The sequence below is a fragment of the Pagrus pagrus genome (assembly GCF_965226575.1).
Source record: "Pagrus pagrus genome assembly, chromosome: 11".
Lineage (NCBI taxonomy): Eukaryota > Metazoa > Chordata > Actinopteri > Spariformes > Sparidae > Pagrus > Pagrus pagrus.
The window spans coordinates 15806917-15829623 of record NC_140195.1 but is presented as its reverse complement, the minus strand read 5'-3'; the positions used below and the strand labels follow the sequence as shown (position 1 = coordinate 15829623).

General features: G+C 42.6%; 4 protein-coding genes across 5 annotated transcripts in view; all 4 read left to right on the top strand.

Moving 5' to 3' along the window:
- Nucleotides 1-1186: 1186 nt before the first annotated feature.
- Nucleotides 1187-4475, top strand: hoxc10a (homeobox C10a; the record flags this gene model as incomplete). Its single annotated transcript, XM_084367752.1, has 2 exons — nt 1187-2296; nt 4198-4475. Exons 1-2 carry the CDS (start codon nt 1579-1581, stop codon nt 4473-4475), a joined length of 996 nt encoding a protein of 331 aa, XP_084223878.1. The 5' UTR covers nt 1187-1578.
- Nucleotides 4476-4541: 66 nt separating this feature from the next.
- LOC311265887 (homeobox protein Hox-A2a-like) overlaps nt 4542-22707 on the top strand; it is a 57435-nt gene continuing 39269 nt past the window's right edge. For both annotated transcript variants that reach the window (XM_084367985.1, XM_084367984.1), the window contains exon 1: nt 4542-5556. The gene's annotated coding sequence lies outside the window, so the exon portion shown is untranslated. The remainder of the gene's footprint in view (nt 5557-22707) is intronic.
- Nucleotides 12067-15216, top strand: hoxc9a (homeobox C9a). Its single transcript, XM_084367983.1, has 2 exons — nt 12067-13285; nt 14330-15216. The coding sequence occupies exons 1-2, from the start codon at nt 12739-12741 to the stop codon at nt 14572-14574; spliced, it is 792 nt and encodes a 263-aa protein (XP_084224109.1). The 5' UTR covers nt 12067-12738; the 3' UTR covers nt 14575-15216.
- Nucleotides 18771-22518, top strand: hoxc8a (homeobox C8a). Its single transcript, XM_084367143.1, has 2 exons — nt 18771-19505; nt 20896-22518. The coding sequence occupies exons 1-2, from the start codon at nt 19070-19072 to the stop codon at nt 21216-21218; spliced, it is 759 nt and encodes a 252-aa protein (XP_084223269.1). The 5' UTR covers nt 18771-19069; the 3' UTR covers nt 21219-22518.

Here is a 22707-nt window from a genome sequence, read left to right as displayed (position 1 = left end):
GTGATTCTTGTAAACTCTTACGATAATGTTGACAATTTCTGAATAGTTTTGTGGAAAGAATTGAGATAAATCAACGTTTCATTATTATTATTATTATTATTATTATTATTATTATTAAAGAAATAATTTTAAAAAAGCCTCTGTGGATAAATACGTACAAAGCCCGCATCGTTTCGAAAGAGACAGTTAAATTCGTACATGCTCTTCTGGCCCAAACCTTGTCTGAGACTAAAAACAACAACAATAATTAAAACCCGAGTAAGACTGTTAAATATTATATTTATAACATGTGAAGCAACAAGAAAACGTCCTGGACATTTTACAGGATTGTGTTGCAATAGCTCAGGTATGCGCTCAATTGTTTATTAGGCTGTAAGATGTTTGTGTCAACAATAAAACAAAAAGAAAAATAGAAGAAATAACAACACGCTTGTCGTAATTCCTCTGAACTTTTACACCACGATAAGAAACATCCTCACAGGCCTGATAACATCTAACCTACACATTCCAGCGTCTAGTTAATATTTTGCAGCACATTTCAAGACGAGATTAAACAGCCGGCTTCATGAGTTCAAGGTCCAGTCTAGTTAAAGTTAACCAACTGGTCTAACAACATTAAATGTCCTCGCTTTTTTTTTTTTTTTTCTTCTTTTTTTTTTTGAACGAATGCCGGTTTTCATTATCTTGGTGCAGTGAAGTCGCATGAATGTAAATGCAAATAAATAATCTGAGGACAAAATAAAAAAGAGCAGGTTTTCGAAATTAAACTGTAGAATTTGTTGCTGCAAATCTACCACCGGACGTCAGCAAAACGCTTTTGTGAAGGAGTCACAGTCTTGAATATTAGCAGGTCAAACACAAACGCGAACCTCCAATTTTAAGGCTACTGCGCAACGTCAAGGGTTAAAACCGAGTCAGCAGTTTGACGATTTATTAAGTTTAAAAGCCATTTTTCTCCTGATTGTCTCCGGAATAACACACCTTCTTATATCTTACCTTGCACTAAATCGGTGGCAACAACAAAGCAAAGTCGGTGAAAAACAAACACACACACACACAAATAAAACAGACATAAAAAATGCACCCTGTTTTATGAAAAATCCTCCGTGGCTTCCTCTCCACAGCGGCGGCGCCGGGACGAAAAATAAATCACACGTTGATTACATTAATTATCTGCAGTTCAGGAGTGGAACACAATTAAAATACCCAAAAAGCCACGTAAGTGCCTTCAGAAATCCCTGCTGCAGCAGCCGTCCTTTGTTCCCTCTGCTGCGGGCCTGCTGTCCTGACCGGCCGGTGGCCGCTGGGTGGCGCTCGTGCTCCACCAAAAAGCCTCCAGATCCCCCAACTTGACCGCGCTGACGTCACGTCAGTCTGGAGCATCAAGGCCACTTCCACGCCGCTATTGGTCTGAAAATCACATGACTTGTCTCCCAGCATCCATAATTATGTTACTGATATTTTTGCACCCCCTTCCAAAAGATGTCAGCATCCTACTGTCCTTACTCTCGTGGAGAAATCCCGTAGTTCAGAGCAGTGGAACACACCAAGCGACTTACTGTGGTGCCAAATGCAAAAATGTCATGTCCGAATAACATAGCGCCCGGTAACTTCCTGATGGATTCCTTAATGGGAGGATCATCTTCCTTCAGGGGTGAGGGTTATTCCAGCAACCCCGGAATGTACATCCACACAGCTGCAGAGTACGGATATTCAGTGATGAGAAACATTGGGAAGGTTGGACCATCTTCACTCTCCAAAAGAGACGAGCTTTCTCCGGGCTGCGTGCCGCTCAGCGGCTTCCAGGATGCGTCCTACCTGTCAACACAGCTGGCCACATGGACCCCAGGCTCCAAAACCAGCAGGGACGAACAACCTGTTGCCCAGTGTTTACAACCCTGCTCATTTCCAGCGGGCACCGTCAAAGAGGAGGCGTTTTGTTGCCTCTATCAGGATGGCAGCAATAAGGGGAAACAGACAACAGAGGCGGCCACTTACATCCGGCTCGGAGACAATAGCTGCCGGCCAGAGCAATCCGCCGCCTCGTCCAGCGGCTGTTTCCAGGTGTACAGCGGGGAGAGGCCGCAGCAGGACGAGTCCCGGCAGTTCCCCTCCGGCTTCTCTCTGACCCACTTGGCGACATCTGTTGAGTCAGCATCAGAATCGACAATAAGTTGCAGCAAAACGACGCAGGAGACAGCGAGAGAGTTTTCAAAGACAGATGAGAGTCAGAGCAGGAAGGAGGAGAAGGCCAAGAGTGACAGCTGTTCAGATAACTCGGACGGGGAATCAAAAGGTAGACTAACTCCCCTCCTCCTCCTCCTGCTCCCTGACACACACACACACCCACACACACACGTTCACACACGTAGAGATAATCCGTAGGAAGTTTTACCACATTAATCCACGCATTAGTTTTATGTGTGCACGTTGTGTTGCGTCATGGCCCAGTGGTGCAGACTTGTGTTTGATAGCAGTCATATGGGGCTGTATGGGCATTTGACAGCCTCGCCTAGCAGGGGTTATGGTGCCCGTGGCATTTAACACCTTTCCATTAATGTGAGAACGTGAGATGGGCAGTTATCATTGAAATAAACACGCTGAAACACACACACTCACACACACTCTCACACAGACACACACACACACACACACACACACACACACACTTTCCCTTTCTCTCTCTCTCTTACAAGGGTCATTTACACTGTTGGACGCACACATCTTTAACAGGAAGCATTTTACGCGTCAAAATTCTGGTTTTGAGTCGACATTAAATTCCACACTTGTGCTGCACAGTTGAAAACATTTTGTCACAGTTTAAAAAAAGACCCCAGTTAACATGTCAGGGTGCTGCATTAGAAAAAAACATTCAGCACGAATACATGTGCACTTTCCTGCCTCGATGCAGACATAATTTAGCATAATTCAGCTCTGTTTTTATAACACCAGTATTTAAAGTGAAAGTGCACGTCTGGGGATATTTTTTCTGTCTTTTCCTTCGTGCTAGCAGCTGCAGCCTGATGGGAATGAACCGAATTTGTCTTTTTTTCCGTTTGATAAAAACACGATGTGTTTAGCGAGCAGGTCAAACAGTTTCTCTTTTGATTAAACGGCAACGACAGGTTGGTATTATTTCAAACACACACGCTATTAGTTTTACTCTTTTTATTATTATTATTATCGCCCTAATAAATTGGAGCTAGCTAGCTGATGTTAGTGCACACCCCATCCGCCATTTTTCCTCAGCTCTTATTTATAATTAGTTTCAGTTTGTTGTGTTATTTATGGATTCAGCTAACAGCTTCATACACGACGACCGATAAGCTCCTCTCGTTTTATTTTAATTTAATTGAAGGAGGCCATAGGAGCGTCTACTTGTGTGTGTGTGTGTTTGTGTGTGTGCTTTGTGCGTGAGTGTGTGTGTTAGTGTCCTGTTGGTCCCATATTACTGAATTAAATGTTTGGGTAATGATTAAATGTGAGCCACACACTGAGTGTTCACATTAGGGTAATTATTACTGTAACCTGCGCGTTGTCGTGCGTGTGTGTGTGTGTGTGTGTGTGTGTGTGTGTGTGTGTGTGTGTGTGTGTGTGTGTGTGTGTGTGTTATTCCCAAGAGCCCGCGAGCTAATCAAGGAATTAACTGAATGTGCAGCAGTGTGATTCTGCCTGCCATCACCGACATGCCTTGTTTCTTTGTCTTTATTGCGTGTTGTTTTTATTTGTCCTAAGTCTGCTATGATGCTGCAGAGACTTGCTTTTGTTTTGGGGATGAACCCTCCCGAAAAAAAATTCATTTGGCTCCGGTGTGCAAAAGGTAATAAAATTTTTTACGAGAGTCTGAGGTCCAACAGAGACAAAAGAAAGTGCTTACACACCATAGTTTGATTTGATCTAATTATAGCTGTACATCACACACCAAAAAAGCAATTTCGAAGCAGTAGGAGTTGTGGCAAAAAAGGTGGGATGCTCATTTGTTCAGGCGAGAGTCACGGAGAGTGCACACCCAGGTAAAGCTGCTCGGTTATAAACTACTCATTTTGATCCAGATGAATGTGCATGTGAGATATGGGCGTGGACGTAGCATCCAGTGTATTGATGGAGGTTATAAAGCTGCAATATGATCTCTGCACAAGATTGCTGGCCCGGTTCTGGCCACGCTTGCTCATTGTTGTATTTCTCTTGCTCCGGTAGATGATTTATCCGCGGAAAAGACAACGGGAAGCTGGTTAAAAGCCAAAAGTGGAAGGAAGAAGCGGTGTCCCTACACAAAGCACCAGACGCTGGAGCTGGAGAAGGAGTTCTTGTTCAACATGTATCTGTCTCGGGAGCGCCGCCTGGAGATCAGCCGGAGTATCAACCTGACCGACAGACAGGTCAAGATCTGGTTCCAAAACAGACGCATGAAGCTGAAGAAGCTGAGCAGGGAGAGCCGAGAGAGGGAGCAGAGTGCAGTTTATAACTACTCCTGAACACCTTTAAAACCAACACACACACACACACACACACACACACACACACACACACACACACACACACACACACACACACACACACATGCATAAACATGACAGACACAGACGGACAATGAATGTGTCATCTTATAATGCATTCATTCATCAATTTTCACACACACTCACACATAAAAACATACACACACAGACACACACACACACACACACGCACACACACGCCGTGCCTTCCCTTATGAACTACACAACGCTGCGACCTGCAGACTCGTCTTGAGTTCCAGGTGAACTCTCCTGCAGCAGCTGGAGCAGTGAGGCGCTCTTACCTCAATGCAACGATAATTATATTATAACACGAAGCAAACGAAAGGAGGAGGCAATCTCACGCAGTCTAATAAATAACTCGTGGCATGTGAGCCGAGCTGTAATGAACGTTTCGCCACTCGTGCAGCTTCTTCGTTGGTGTCTGTCGCCGTGCCAGTGTACAGTGTGCACGCACAGGGCGATATTAAGCTATGTCATGGCAAACGATTCTAAAACAATAAAAAGGAGGGGGAAAACGGAAAGGTATTACCAACTTTGTCCTTCCCCTGGTATAAGTGCTGCGAATGAGAGGGAGGGAGAGACACTGCGGATGAGAGAAGGGAGATTATGGCACTTTTAATAGAAGTGAGAGACCATAACGTTGATTTAAATATTATCCAGGGTCATAAGTCAAGGTCATAAAATTCTAATGTCAGGTTCGCCCTGGAAAGCGTTGGGGGTGGATTTTATGATCTGCAAATATAATGTGCTGCAGCAGTAAAGATGCGTTTAAAGGTGTGTGTGGAGGAGGGCTAATCCACACAGCAGAGACTGCAATATGCAGGATCCAGCCGAGGCGCTGGGCTGGAAGGAGCAGCCGCCTTCCTAACCGGGATAATGGGAGCTTCATGGGAGCAGGAGATAGGAAAGATGGTGGATAAAAAAAAAAAGGGACAGCGACCGCGACGGCTGCTGGAACAATAATAACAACAAGCATCACGGCGAAACACGTGGATAACTAACCGCTACCCGGGAAGGCGTCTGCAGGAGGCACGTGAAGGTAGGACTCATTTTCTACGTAATATCTTTATTTCCTGTTTCGGAAAGTATGCCACATCTGTCAGGACAGCCCGCTTGACAGCTCTCGTGGCACGCATGGTGCACGCCTGCACACGTCGATAGTTTATCTGACGCTGTTGATATCAATCAGCGTGCTGCTGATTTCTGTTTTCTCTCTCGCTGGGATCCAAATGTTTGCTCGCTGAATAATTTGCATTGTGTTTTGCTGCACCTGGTTGTTTTTTTTTAAATTTTTTTTAAGTTTGTTCATTTTGAGCAGCTGCTGGCCGAGTGCTATTTTTGGAATAAGAACAATAGCATATTAAAACTGACACGGATTTTTACGAGGAAACTAGTCAGAGCATGCGTTGCTATAAAAGTTGTCTACAGGCAGTGTTTAGAAAGTAGCTTGATTGCAGTCTTTGCAGACCACAGTGTGTTTTATTGTGCTGGTACTCGCCTTTTCTCCCTGTGCTGGATAGTGTTAATCCTCACTTGGCTTTTGCAATCTCCTCTCCATGGATTTTTTTTTTTTAAAAAAACCCTCTTTTGCGCGAAGCTGAAGCGTGGTTTAGGTAGTTTCATGTTGTTGGGGTTGGCTTCCTGGCTCGGCAACAAGAAACTGCCTTGATTACGTCAGTTCGTCTTCATCAAGGGCACAATTTCCGCTGAATTACCCCCTATAGTCACCCAGGTTCCCCGCAAATGGCATTGTAAATGAACTGAGCTGCAATACCTTGGACAGAGACGTTTTCTTTCTTTGCTGTTATTTTGTGGTGGGCTGTAAAACCTTCTGAGGCTCTCGGAAGGAGAATAGGTTGTAAACAACATGGGGTAAAGTTTCAGACTGCGTTGTATTGCATCTGTCAGCTGCTGTATGATGATCTGAATGGGCAGATGGGAAGATGGAGAGATGGATAGATTTGCCTCATTCATTTATCTGACGAATGAATCTGGGTCTATAACAGGAAATGGATGGCTATTGACAGATCCATCATCTTATCGTTCCTGTAAATGCCAATGCACGGCTGCTTGAAATGTTTTATTGCAAAATATCTCGCCATTCCCATTTCCTGTGCGCATTGTTGCGAGTGTTATCATGAAAAGTAGCCTAAGATTAAATATATATGGCACTGCATGATCTAAAATCCTTCTGACTTAGGAAATAAATGTTATCCACAGACTTTAACACACATAAGATCACTTATACGCATGACAGTCATTCCATTAGAAGACACGTTTTGAGGCTAATTAAGGCCTGTTTTATTTGTTCAGTGAAACTTCTGCAGTCATTATCAAGCTGTTTAACTCGTTCACGTCATAATTTGATATTATTAATTAAGTTCCGGTGCAAAGTTTGAAGTTAAACTTTTGTTTTATCCCGGCCTGTTAACGAGCTCACGATGCCTGCGTAAACTTATATAAATAAATTGCCTTCATTTTATTAACTCAGGCACATTTTTAAGACTTGGAGTGAGTTAGAAAATAAAGATAGTTTTATATTCTTAAGATTCAGCCGACAATACACCAATAAACCGCATTGTGGCCCATTAGCACTGAATTATTTGACTAATTGCCGCCACACATGGGCTAATTTATTTATTCAGTATAGCACTCCAGTTAGCCACTGACCACCACGAGTAGAGGCCTAACTTTAACTCTCGCTCCAAAACATGACTTCAATAGATTTCTAACATTACTGGAGAATAATAATGTTGCTTTTTTGTAAGCATACGTGAAAAATAATCCAAGGAGATCAATGAAAATCAAAGTCTCCAGGAAATTGACGAGCTCATCTAAAAGAAACACAATCACTTATTTATAGAACAGTCTGTTCTTGAGGCGCAGGCAGCATCTCGCCTGCTAGAGACTCTCAGTGTTTATACTGGTCACTATTTCCCCTTGTTTTCTCAGCCCCCCTCCCTTTGGCGCTAGTGCAACTGGAAGAGACAGTCTGGAATCCAAAGTCACTTTCATTCAGCTCAGTGAATGAGTGTCTCCCTTGGAATGCATCACTGACAAAGACTTTACAGCGCTGGAAACAGCCCCGAGAGCTGCACAGATTCACCCTAAAACCATATACACATAAAGCAATTTATTTTCACTTTGTAGTGGCGCACACAGGAACTGAAGGCTTTAGACAGCCACTTCCTTGGGACAGCTCAAGATGGGTTACTGCCACTGGCACGATCAGACATGAGGCAAATGTGCTAACGGCGTTTCTTCTGCTTCTTTTTAATGCTTTTTTTTGACAGACATCATTGCGCTTTTCTTGTGATGGAGAACAAATCTTCGCACATCGTATTTTATGCGTGAAGGATTTCTTTTTGTTAGGTGGCGGTTAAATGTAGAAGACGAGGGATTTATACTTTCTTTCTTTGACATGAAGATTTGTTTTATTATTTTGAACACCGTTGGCGAAGTAATACTGAAAACTACACTTTATATATTCTATTATTTTTTTTAATGTCACTGAATAATTGAGAGTAATTTCTATCCGCTTTGAATGATTTTGGAATCAATGAAGCTGCATATGCAGAAACAATATAGGCGACAAATTGTCACTTATTTTACATTCAGGCATCATGATCATTATCTCACAGAAATGCTTCGCCTTCTTTAACCGAGGAGAGCATTTATGGAGGACGAGAATGCTGATGTTTATCAGTGCGGCAGGCCTGTTCACCATGAGAATAGTTGTATTGATCAGCAATAGATCTCAGAAGTTGTTGTTTTGTAAAACGGAGGGTGTTCTGATAGAGAAAAATGGCTTTTTAAGCCGTCTTATGGGATTTATTCTAACCGAGATGAGTTTTTTGATTCCTTGAAACTGTAACATGCAGCGGGTATCCTCAATAGAAAACACTGTGATACATTTGGCTAATAATTATAATAATTTGTGGCCTTTCAGCTGATCACACTCGTGGTTGTGCGGCGCTTTCTGCTCAGCACATGGGGCGTTATGAATAACGCCTGATGACCACTTTGATTCTTCCATGTGCATTTAATATGATCCAACTGTCGCCTCTATCTAAACCAGATAAATGGCGTTCTGTGTGTGTGTGTGTGTGTGTGTGTGTGTGTGTGCGTGCGTGCGTGCGTGTGCGTGTGTGTGTGTATAAGAGAGAAAGGCCTGTTTGATCTGCAGCTTCCTTGGAAAATGTGCTGTTATTGTTCGTTGTGACTATAATTTGGAGAAAAATTACATGTAGCATCTCCATTATGAAAAGAATAACTGACGTGCCTCCACCCTGTCATTACACAGGAGGCAATAAATGCGATAGTACGCGTCTAGTAGGAGAAAATCATGTCACGACGCATAGCTTCAATAGTTCGCTAATTATTCACCCACTCAGCGATGACATAAACTGGTTGTGCTGTTGGGAGTAACGATAAACAAGGATCAGACTCACTTGACAATGAGGATGAGTCACATTTTCCCGAACATACACCCGTGGTTATATTAAAGCTTGATGCTCAGCCTGACGAGTCTTTCTGCTTCATGAGTATAAGGACACACATGTGGAGTCATGTGCGGCCTGTCATCTACCACTCACACAGTTACACTGAGCTTGATGTGGTCTGGAGATGTATTGTTTAACCTGCGGACAAATTCAGGGTCTTAATTGAGGCTGCAGTGTTCAGTAGTTATCTGTCTTTGGACTTTTTGCACTAAAATCTGCATTTAGGCGACAAATACTTTAACCAAAGTGACGTGTGGGTATTGGATTAAAGGCGCGGGTCCATAAACAATTGATTTTGCCAGTAATTTGAAGTCGATATGAAGCGTCTGTGCACTGCGGCAGCGACTACGCACCCAAACTGTGACTTACTGTCGTGTTTTTGTCTGTATATTTCAACCATCCACTTCAGTTATACGCGATATCTTTTATATACAACACAAAGACAACACTGTCCACTTCGAGCATTACCCCGTAAGGTCTGTCTTTTGCGTCATGCTGCAGCCATATAAAGCGTATTTGTTCTTTTTTTTATTATTAATGGGAAACTTAATCTGAAATTGAGAAATGTCAGAGTCAGACTGGCACCGCTGCATCAGTTTCAAGCATTGTTGTCCTCATGATTTATTAATTAAGTCGTTATAAGCCTATAATTGACTTCGCATTTGAGCTGTAGGACAAATCTAGTGTATCTCCCAATTGTATAAAGTCGAAAACACAGAATCAGCTCCATATAATCTTATAGGGCCTAAACATTGAGGGTGTCGCATGTTGACTGTGAAGCCTTCGGAGGAGAATTTGTGATTTTGGACTGTATGAATAAGCTACAACTGACCTGACTGTAGACGAGCACAGATTGCATCTAACAGCAAACCAACAGTTTCTTATTAATTGTCTCATTCTCAAGTTTTAAACACGCATTGTTCCTTTATCTGTCACTCTCTGGTCGTCATTTTTATATTCTGGTGACACATAAAGTTCAAAACGAAACATATAATCCTATATTTTTGGATTTGTTTACCATGATAAGCTGCGTTTCTGGGGAAAATATTGAAGACGAAGTGAAAATATGAAACATTTAAAGGGGCAACAAAGAGGCATTTGTTCGGCAATATTACCTTAAACGGTCGAGGTACAAAAAGAGCAAAAGACATAATGAAACAACACCAGAGCAATATTTAATGATGCAATCTTTCTTTTATTAGAGCACAACAAACAGGGATAAACAAGTGGAATAGATTCACTGTAAAAACAAATTCACCTCTTATTAGTGGACACGCACACACACACACACACGCACACACGTATACACACAGACAGGCACACACATATATTCAAAAATACACACCAAAAACAGCAGTCTACAGAGGATTACTCACTGGATCACATTAGACGTTAAGCATAGATAGCAGCTCTATGATGTAATTATAAAGCCATATGTTATGGTAATAAACGGCCATTAAACGCTGTATTATTCTGCTTAATTGGCAGCAGTAGAATAAACGGGCTCAGACCTTCAGCCTGCAGAAAACACACAACTTTTAAGCGATCTAATTTTAGATGTGCTAAATTCATTTCTGTAAACACGTGCGGACATACTCGACTCGCCACAGACTGGCGCATTCATCATGCGCACACACCAGGACACCGTTTGGCGTTATCCGGGTTAAGGTCTGGCGTCTGGCCTTTTAAATTTCATGGTTGAATCTGACCTCAGCAGCCATGACAAACATCGGCACTTCCTGATGCGCATACAGACAACATTTACTTAAACGCCACGAAGTCCAAATATTAAGTGTTATATCAGGTCGTTTGGATGACGTGCGAGGATTTATTTGAGCTAAAGCTGAATTTAAATCGAGACTGATTGGTGACGTCATTTGATCCTCGTAAAGCTTGACGATGATCTCAACACTTCACAGTGACTGACTTGCAATTTGGGATTTATTTTGAAATTTCTCCGGTTAAGCTGTCACGTCCTATTTTGCTTTTCGTGGAGCGCAATGTAACGTGTTTGAGTTAATTTCAGGATGAGTGCGGTTTGTTGGGCTGCACCACTGTAATTTCACTTTTGCACATAATGACTGTCAGGTCTACACGGTCTTATATTTAGTTACTCGTCTGAAGGAGTGCAATAATTCAATTCAACAATCCTTCAGTGTAAGGGGGAAAAAAAAGACAACTTTGCAGACATCAAAACAGCAATTACGCACCATAATCATACGTATCAAATAGAATAAATAGCCTCCAACACAAAACAAAAAGCATATATAAAACATACATGCATGCACGTAATATTAAAGCTCATGACCATAACACTCATTTTAACATCACCGTCTCTCAAAATGCACAAATATACTCCAGCACATGGTATAAATATAATATGTGCAGCTTTTAGCTTCTCCTTTTCCATCATCCAATGTGCGCAAACGCATTAAACAGTCAGTATTCATGCAACGATTAGTCTAATTTGTGTTCCCTGTGACTCTTTCTCCATCCTGTTTTAACACTCTGTTATTTTCTGCAGCCCTGCACAAGAGTTCATGGTTGTTTCACAGCCTACTAACTGACAAGCCACGCCAGTATATCGCACGGCAAAACAGTAAACTCCTGCCATTAGATACAACAGTAACATTATCCCTGTTATGAAAGCTTTCACCTAGTTAGCCCTTTAACGAACCCTTTTACCTCCTGTGCTCTGCTCTTTCCTGTCCTCGGCCTCTCTGGTTGATAGGGATTGTTTCACATGCACATACAGTTGATGCTGCTGCTGCTGCTGCTGCTGCTGCTGGTGGTGGTAGTGGTGGTGGTTTTATGTGGAGCGATGAACTCGGATGCAGTCGTATTAACGACACGTTTATGAACAATCAAATGGTCCTCGTTAAAATTTATTGATGGGTATAAAATCATGAACGGTCACTAGCCGAATATAGCCCGCTGGAGTGGGCTGCTTGTCAAGAATCTGAATCCCCTCCTCTCCTATCTCCGCAGATCCCATTTAGGAAATGTTTGGTCTGCTGCGCCCTCGTTAAAACAGTGCAAACTTTATTGTCAGTGTATCCTGCATCCCGTATTTTGATCCTCTCTCTTCTCCTGGTCTGTCTGCTCTGTATGTAGCTACTGTGCAGGCTTCTCCCTCTCTCTCTCTCTCTCCCTCTATTAAGAAATAAACAGCATTCCTCAGGAAGTTATAAAACCTTCACATTATCAAATGTGCTTCTGGTTTGATAAAGATAAAAGGCGTCAACGATACGATAAATACTTTAATGCTGTAATGCTATCCGTTGCTGTAACGTGGGACTACGGTAGATTTTGCCTGACAGAGATTGATTACACCATCAAATAGTGCCTTGCTCGTAATGTGCGCAGGTCTGCACTGCGACTGGAACAAAAAGAGCCACCATAAGCGCTGCAAAAGCATATTTTCTTCTTAAAGAAACACGGTTGTCGGTTACCTCTAATACGTCCGGCAAAGGGAGCAAAAGAGCACATTCTTTAATCCGATTTATGTGCAATGGTATCCCAGGATAAGTGGCGCATTGATCCACTGTACAATTTTTGTGGGGGTAAATATAATCACGTGTCGGCGAGGCAGCCAATCGCAGCCAGGGAAGCGTTGAGAAATAATTACCTGCCTTGATTGTTCTATGGCTAGATAAAAAAGTACACATACACTCCATATAATAATCGGATGCATGTAAAAGAGTCGGGGAGGCTTCGACATGTCGACCACGGGTCCCATAAGTAATTATTATGTGGACTCCTTGATCAACCATGAGAACGAGGATGTCCTTGCTGCTGCAACTCGCTTTTCGGCTCCCGGTTCGCACCCAGCCGGCCCTCGTCCGACGTCTCTAGTACCGGAGTGTGCTGACTATCCTTCCTGCAGCTTCGCACCCAAGGCACCCGTCTTCTCCACCTCCTGGGCCCCCGTACACTCCCAGTCATCAGTGGTTTACCATCCATACAGTCACCAACCGCACTTAGGCACAGACTCGAGGTATATGCGGTCATGGCTGGAGCCGATATCAGGCGCCGTGCCTTTCCATGGCTATCCGGGGAACGGCAGGCACTATGGGCTGAAGCCCGACGCCTTTCAGGAGCACAGAGCCGCAGAGTGTCTCGGCTCCAGCGGACGGACCTACACGGATTATCTGTACTGCTCATCCACTGACACGCGAGAGAAGGCGCAGCAGAGTGTCCCTTCTCCCGAGTCGGAGCTGCTGGCGACAGGAAAACATAAAGAGGAGAAGCCGGAGCTAGATCCGAGTAAGTTCAAGCTCCTGCAGTCTTTTACAGCCGGGTGGGAGTTTTGGTTTGGGGTTGTGTAAAGCTAACTTAGCTCAAAGGCGTTTTAACGTCCTCCATAACATGAAATTATAAGCTGTTTCATGCTGCCTTTTTCAGTCCAGCTCTGTCTGAGTCGCCTCTGCTGGGGTGGGGGGGAAGCTTTAGGAACTATAAAAGACAAACGCTACGAGGCTAATATTGGGGCTATAAACCAGACGGGGTTGTAAACATGGACTCAAAGCTACAGGAAGACGTTGAATTTGGAAGGCTGTTGCATATAATGTTAAAACCATGCAAGGTGCTCTTTTAAAGTGAGCAACCTAAACTGACACATGCATCAATATTCATCATTTAAAGCCTTATGATGCATTTTTTTACGACCATGTTTTGACCCCGTGGCTTTACATACGGCACACCAGCTCCTGTAAGCCGACTTTCAGACCCATTTTTTTCTTTTTTCTTTATTAATGTAGGCCCACAGTGAGAGGGGAAAGCCACATTTTGGCTGTATTTGGTCCCCAGTGGCACAGTACCCACATAATAATGAGAAGGTGATGTGCATATAGTTACATATGAAACATTTACTCTCTTCTCTGGGTCCAACACAAATTCACATGACTCTTCCAGCCAACTTGAGGAATGTAGGGACATACTGGAGGACTTTCACCACGGACCTGTAAAGGCTTGAACCACGGGCCATTTTATGGGCCAATAAAGTGAATAAGCGCATTGAGTATTTTACGACGGTGTTACTCACAAGTTAAGGGGACAAGGAAGCAAATCAGTGTAAGGTTGGATAGATAGAGGCTGAGAATCTTCTCTCAAAATGTTTACTATCAGCTTAGCTTTAATGGGAAACACCAAACGTGTCTAATTGACGTTATTTTTTAGTTCTGATGAGTTGTAATGTTTTCAAAATGCTCACTTGTTATTGCTGCATTTTTTTTAAATGTCTCACAGTGTTTCTGTAAAATCTGTCCTTATTATTATTATTATTATTATCGTTATGTTATGTATTTGCAGATAACCCGGTGGCAAATTGGATACACGCCCGCTCCACGAGGAAGAAGCGATGCCCTTACACAAAGTACCAGACTCTCGAACTGGAAAAGGAGTTTTTGTTCAATATGTATCTGACTCGAGACCGCCGGTTCGAGGTCGCTAGGGTCCTGAATCTGACCGAGAGGCAGGTCAAAATCTGGTTTCAGAACCGGCGAATGAAGATGAAGAAAATGAACAAAGAAAAGAGCGACAGCAAGGAACAATAATGTGGACTGCATTCAGAAAATCAACCATAATAATAACCACTAGTCACATGGACAGCACAGATGTACCCCTTAAACACACGCTGAACCCTCCTCTTCTTCCTCTCCTCTTCATATTTATCACTTTGTTGGATTTTTTTGTATTAACCTTAACTTGGAGACTGTTTGACGCTGATTATGTTTATATATATTTTCCAGTGCACATTTGTGTCGAGCGTTAAAGAGAGAAAAAAAGCGAGAAAAGGAAAAAAAAAAAAAAAAAAACTTGTAGGGAGATAATTACATTCTGCTTTCACTTCGAAATACCTTTGTGTTTTTTTTGTAAGAGAAATTATACACGTTGCAGTTTGGACACGTTAAAACTGTCTGAAGAAAGAGAATACTTGAATTCTTTTGAATTTCACCAACCCCATAATTTATGATGTGAATGTATTTTCCTTCATGTTTATTTCCTTTGTACTTTGTTGTGCAGGTGTAGTATTTTGTACAGAAACGGAACATCTGCGAGCCGACTTGTCTGTCTTGTATTTTTGTGATAGTTGTTGTATTTGTGCATTTTTCTTTTTGTTTGTTTTGTGTTTTTTTTTTTTTTGACTGTAGCCAACGAGTTTAAATATAGAGTGTAGATATAGATCTCTGCAAATATAAACCTAATCACTAAAGTGCTTGTATTCTGTATTCATTGTGACTCTATGTGGATATTTGCTGTAGGCTTCCCAGACACATTTCATCCAGAGAGGGCCTAACAAACAGAGTAACAGTCAATATCAGATGAACTATTCTGTTGATTTAAAAGCCGCAGGAAAGCGGGGTTACCAAATCACTATTGGATAAGCTGCATGTTGCAAACAGATGGGTGTTTTCTAAATAATTGTGCCTCCACAATTATTCGTCTAATAGTTTTTGGCGGCCGAGCATTCCTCCAAGTACAGCAAAGGCCCAAATGAGCTCTGCGAATAACGGCGAGGTCAAAACAACTTGTCAGCGCAGTTTCGCAAGTCAACGTTGTTTTAATTATGCTTTGCATGACTTTAAACCGGTGTCTTAATTTGCCTTCTTTGGGTCTCAGCGACGTATATTTGCAGTGATGCGTGTATTTGAGGATAAGTGCACGCACATGAAATAAACACATGGACAGGCTCGACGGCAAATTTGTCAAAAAGCAATAAGCGGCCAGTGACCAGTGTTGTTGTTGTCGTGCTCACGGTTTTATTAATAAGAGCTACAGCAGGATACTTCATGTAAATTGCGGACAAAATATTCTCAAAAGAGCAAAAATAAACGCATAATGTGCGGTATTTATTTTAGTGGCCCATGCCCTATATATGTGAAAGTAGGCCTTCCCCAAAAAAAAAAAATGTGCAGCTGTCACATCTCCAAGAAAGTATTTGTTTGTCATATAAACCACTGCTACTAAGTATTTTATAAATTAATCACCCTCTGAATAAACTCAATTAAAACGTAGATTTGAAGTTTTATAGGTTACATCTGTCCGGCCGCAGAGGCGGTCAGGAAATGTGAGACTCAATTTGAGCATTTGAGTCTTAAAGTGAGAGACGATTTCCCATGTCTCGCATTTGTTTCCTGGGATAGGCCTAAATTGCCTTTTTGTGGTGGCAAACAATACGGACAGGATGCTGTAATTTAAAAGCCCAATCCAGTGCATTTCCGCTCAGCTCGGGCAAAAATGCCAGTTTTACAGCCCCTGTTGGAGCTCGGCTGTTTGTCTCAAATGCAGACGAACAAAGCAAACTCGACTAACTGGCTAGACGTCTGGGCTAAATTACTTTATGGTTTTAATGGACGGTGGTGGTGGACTCGTTCAAAGGAGAGTCATGCGCACCGTTCAGGGGACTTTTGCCTGCCTGGTGGGCCAGCCGCAACCCCCCTGCACTTCATCACAAGAGTGGTCTATTAGCTTACAATTAGATGGGAAAATGTCAATAGTTATTGTGCATAAATATGAGAGCAGCTGCCGTCTCTTATATAAGAGCACGTCGCGGCCATGACAGGACGGGAGTCAGCATAACAACTGATCCAAGTCTACTGTGAAACAGATGAGACTGAATGTAGGCACAGGTGTGATGTGGTGGGAGACATCTTCCTTAACTCTGCTTTATTTAAATTAAACACGCGGTGCATACGAGGTTTGTACAAATGGGGGGGAGACCCTCTGTGTCCACAGCACAGTTGTTTCTGATTGGTGGATTCTTCCAGGTTTTAGGGGCACCTCTCGACACTAGATGACGCTGTTGGTCCATGTTTTGAGCGGAGTGTTGTATGTTGAAGGGCTCTTTTACAGCTCTGTGGCTTGGCTGTAAAGTGAAGAGTAACCTATCGATGACAAAATGACAGATATGGTCACCCACCGCATTTTGTGTAATAGGCCGCAGAGCAGCACGCCGGAATGCAGCGAGCCTGTTGTTGTGTCGGGCACAGGCTGTGCGCATAAACAGGTCTTTACTCTTATTTTCCATTTTGAATTTTTATATTATTATTATTTTTTATTTATTTCGGTCTTGTTGGGGAATATTTCCTTTTTGGTTTTTGTCACCTTTTTTGGTTTAAAAACATCTCCAATGTCCCTGAATTTATTAGTTGTTAATTGGGATGTTGAGGTGTTTATTATTATTTTTTATTTAAATATAAGTGCTTCCCATTCTGTGACCATTAAGAATAGCATTATTTTGCTCAGATAGGTTTTAATTGTGACACAGGACAACAATGTCTGCATTTAAAGGGACAATTATGTGTTTGGATTCTGTGTTTTGTATTCATTGTTTTTATTTTGTCATGGTGTAAATCAAAAACAGGAAGCCAGTTAAAATATTAAATAGGAAAAAAACACAGTTCACGGCCAGAAGCAATATTTAAATATATATTCTTTAATAACAATTTGTAAACAATTGCATCAATGACATCAAATAGCAGCACGACATAAACAACAGCTACAAATCAAATCATACAACAACCAAACATCACAATAATAACCATAACTACAATAATAATAGTAGAAGTAGTTATACCAGCAGCAGGCCTAGCAGTGGGAGAAACAATCATAATTTTGTTGTCACCGTTTATTAAAAAACCTCTACCTGCTCATTTGTATCCGTAATATCTGACGTCTGTAGCAGCATTTCAGGGTCCTCGAGAAGTGTGCAACAATGATTGGCAATCTGCATATTTATAGAGTGTGAAAGGTCTATAAATTCGCCCAGTGCGCCTTTCATATTTTACGATGATGTGTATAAAACGTCAGTAGCCCCACTAAAAACCCACACTGGCATATTTGGAGAGAGGGAGAGGGAGAGAGAGCCCCGCGTGCAACTATTGAGCTGGGAATTGTGCGCGCGCTCATTGTAGCTAAACATCCCAATGTAAAATTTTATGAACTCCTCCGCGTGGGAGATTTACTGCTTATCCTCGTCGGTTTTACGGGGTCAGTAAGTGGCACCTAGTATGCACAGGTCGTGTTTATATTTGCGACTGTCGGTGTTTTACTGCGCATGGTGCACGTGTGTCGCTCTCGCCTTCACTCGACCATTACGCGAGGATATTTTGTCTTTATTTACTTGTAGTGTGTGTCACAGCTTCCCCTTTGTCTTATTTTTCTGTTGTTTTTAAAAAAAATATATTTTATGTTTCGTGAACTTCCCAGGCGCTGCACTGACCTCCTGGCGCACATAAAAGGTCAACTGTTTTTTTGGGAAATTAGTGCGTAACCTTCAGTGAGGCCTGAGAGGGCAAACACCAACTCATAACAGCTTTATCCGTGTATAAAGAGGAAAGCTTCCCCGCCTTAAATATATCTCATAACCTTCACGCAAAGACAACAAGCTGCACTATAAATTCAGATTACAGCAGAAATGTACCATGTGTCATAGTCTTCATATTTTAGCCGTTCCACATCTCCATTGATCAGCTTTTAACAAAGCTTTTGCGATAAACATAACATTGATCATATTTAAAGCCTCTTGGGTTGTTGGTTATGATTAGTGCAGCTCCTCTCAAGGTGGATATACGTAGGGCCCACGTCTGACCGGTCGGAGAAAGATGAAGGGGGGTGGGGGGGTGGTGGAGGAGGAGGAGGGTGGAGGGAGGGTGGGGTGGGGGGCGCCTGTGGTGGGGGTGGTTGGGTGGGAAGCTTCAAAAAAAAAAAAAAAAAAAAAAGAAAAAGAAAGAAAAGAGCAGCGTCTGTGGCTGCGCCGGTCGAGCAAGCCAGCTTTTAGCTAACGCACATCCAAAGCACATGCCATGAGCCGGGTTTGAAGCTGCACAAAGCTGTGGGGGAAAAAACAGTGCGAGAGAAATCCGATGAGAGGAACGGCTCAGAGAGAGTGAGCTGCCGTAGATTGTCCAAAGGGGCAGCGTTTCTCCTAGTTCCGGTTTGTCTGCCTGTGCGCGCTGTGCGAGTTGGGACCCTAAACAAAAGGCTGCCATCATCCTAAAGGAGATATTCTGCTGCGAGAGAGCACCGTCTGCTTGATGCTAACTAAACATGAGCTCCTATTTTGTTAACCCTCTTTTTTCTAAGTACAAAGGCGGCGAGTCACTGGAGCCAACTTACTACGACTGCAGGTTTCCACAAAGCGTCGCCCGCAGCCACACGCTGGTTTACGGACCCGGAGCAGCCGCACCGGGCTTTCAGCACCCGTCCCATCATGTGCAGGACTTTTTCCACCACGGCACCACGGGGATCTCCAACCCCGGATACCAGCAGAACCCTTGCGCTTTGGCATGCCACGGAGACGCAACGAAATTTTATGGATATGAAGCCCTTCCGAGGCAAACGCTTTATGGTACCCAGCAAGACGCAAGCCTAGCGCAATACCCAGACTGTAAATCGTCGAGCAGCTCTAACCCCGGAGAAGGACAAGGCCACTTAAATCAAAACTCCTCTCCCAGTCTTATGTTTCCATGGATGAGACCCCACGGTCAGAATCATACAATTATTTCCTTTTTCTTTTCTGTGTTGCTCTGTGTGCGCGCGTGTCAGCGTGCGTGTCTGCCCGTGTGTGTATGTGTGTGTTTGTTTGTGTGCATGTGTGCTAAATGTGCCTAGATATTACACCGGTGTGTCTCTTACCTATAAAACGAAATAAGTGAGGGAACATGATGGGGCACATACAACCTGTACTGCAGGCTGTACTGTGCAGCACATGTCTATACAGGGCTGCTATCAAAGGGACCGTTTACACACACAGAATAGCTGATCACAGCTCGTGACACCAGCTCTTTGAAGTCAATTATCGTTCACATTAGATATTTCACAAACTCTACAGAAAGACTGATAAGCCACAGTTTGAGGCAGTGTAGGTGCCACACACAGCTGTAGCGTGCAGAGTGACAGGAGCTGGAACACAACATGCCCCGATTATCCAGAATCCTGGTTTTAGAGGTTTTGTGGGGGTAATTTGACCCACAGGCCCAAATCTGGCTCAGCCTCATCCAGCTGTAATCATCAGGGCTTTATAGATATTGTCTCTGCCACTCATGGGTCACTCTGCTCAGGCTATCTGGCTACATTAACTCCACACAGGTGTAAGCTGCATTTCTATCTGCTCTCACTGAGCAATAGCAAGTCCTCATCTGGTGTTTTAGAGCAACTTCATCTGTCTCTTTTCTATTATTTTCCTCGTGTGTGTCATTCTCTCTCTCTGTCTGTCTCTGTGTGTGTGTCATTCTATGTGTGTGTGTGTGTGTGTGTGTGTGTGTGTGTGTGTGTGTGTGTGACTGGAAATCTCCAACAGGCTTGTATAGGCCCTGTAGCTAGTGAGGAAAACCACATTAATGACATGTAGAGTGGATTTTTCTGTCTGGAGGAATTTCAATAAACTGAAGGACATTTTTGCTTAAATGTACAGATATATGATTTGATAATGACAGCCATGCCCCTTTCTTATATACACAAATACAGTATCTTCTCATACTTACCCAATAACTCCTCACACAGGCAGCTGATCACTCCTACAAACAGAACTACAAGTGGAACAAACACAAGTGAAAAATACAACCACTCAGAGGGCTTTTGTTTTAAGAACAGCACATAATATGGGCTCTATTGCTTATATGTGCAGACTAATAGATATTACTGTTAATGGAAAATCAATTCACACATCTTAGGCTTTAAATAAGGGCTTCCCCCGCTCTTTACGCGTGGATGTGAATAGTCAGAGGTGAACGTTAAGAATTCATGCTGAAGGCTGGCAGAGAAAATGCATAATTAATTTTAGATAATCTGAATGTTTTTTTTTCTATTTAATGGAGGGTGGTGGGGGGGGATCGTGGTGACTCAAGCTAACCTCTGGCTTTATTTCATTCAAGCCCCAGGAAGACGGAATGGGAGGCAAACCTACAGTCGCTACCAAACTCTTGAACTGGAGAAGGAGTTTCTCTTCAACCCTTACCTGACCCGCAAGAGAAGAATCGAGGTGTCCCACGCCCTGAGCCTCACCGAGCGGCAGGTGAAGATTTGGTTTCAGAACAGGAGGATGAAGTGGAAAAAAGAGAACAACAAAGACAAGTTTCCGGGTCAGAGAGGAGAGGCCGAAGCCGAGGCCGAGGCCGAGGAAGAGGGCAACGAGGACGGTGAAGGGGAAGAGGCAGAAGAGAAAGAAGCGGAAGAGAAAGAGGAGACCAAGGAGTGATTTTATGGTCCTTTTTATGGTTATATGGCTGAAAAAGAGAGAAAAAAAGAGAGGTCCCATAAACAGAGGAAGAGTCACAAGGAGGCAGAGAGCGTCAACTTTATGACCACCCTTTCATTTCGTCAAGAGGGAACAGGAATCCCTCCAATGTTGCTGTCATAAATAGACAAAATTCTCCCCTCTCACCATTACCCCTAACATGATTTGGATTTTTTCAGTAGGAGCCACACACGCCTGTGGCTGATTTTTCTTTCATAGGTCTGTCGCCCTTGCAACAAAAAAAAAGGGGGGGAGGTTAAATTAAATAAAAAACGCATGTTAGATGGAAAATGGCTTAGCTCTTTTGTACCAATTTGCTTTGAATAGTATCAGAAGCATAGCCAAATAAGATCAAAACATGACCAACGCCGACCTGTGTGTGTAAATAGATTATAGCCTACATTTAAAAAGAACATTTCAGAGTAGCCTTTTTCCGAAATCGTGCGCGAGATGTAGGCCTATAACTTAGTAGTACGTGTTGAGACATCATCGCAGCAGTCACATAGGCTGACCGGCCCACGTGTAAACCCACAAGTTTTATTATTATAATTGTTACTGTTACTGTTTTACTCGTTTTCATGTGGATGGCCTCTGAGCCATTTAGCTCCTCAGACATCTTTTTCTAGGATTACCAGGGAAATGCAATCGTTTGAAATCCTTTGATGCTACCTAAACCTGGGGAAATTGCAATAGAGATTTCTGAATATAGAGATTTCATATGGTTTTAATTTTAAAAATAAAAGTGTTCTATATCATCCTTATATTATTAAGTTATGTATGTAGCATTTACCCGATATACAATATACACTTGTTGAAGACAATTTGTGAGTCTTGGGAAGACGATTAGCTCAAAGCCAAGCAAACAGTTTTTGAGATTGTACCACGGCACTACCTAAACTCAGAGCCTTGCCTTTTCGCTCAATTTATATTCCTCACTTGTGGCATCGCTCTGAATTGATCGCAAGCTATTTTCCCCAACAACTAAAAACTGCCTATAACGCACATTTACTGTGTATGATAATACCTGCTACAATTACAACGATTTTAAAAAGTAAGGGAATTTTTATTTTAATGTGCTGGTGATATAGCGTAGTTGTTTTGCACTGAATATAATCTTTATGTACGTCTTGTTATATATTGATGTTAACAATATGCTCGTTTCCTGGTGTTTCTCCTGTGAAAGACGGAATTTGTGTGTCCCCCCCCCTCACCCCGCCATTGTTGATGTAAAATCACAAATAAACAAGATGGCTCACAATCATTTTCTGTTTTTTTTATTTTATTTTGTTTTATTGATATTTCTCTCAGCCTCACCACACACATGAACACACACACACACACACACACAAACGAGGCGCACACACATGTAAGCTAAAGTCTTCTTCACATTTTTATTTTACAACTTTACTGCTCCTCTCTCTAAGGACTTATGAACTTTACGATGCAGCAG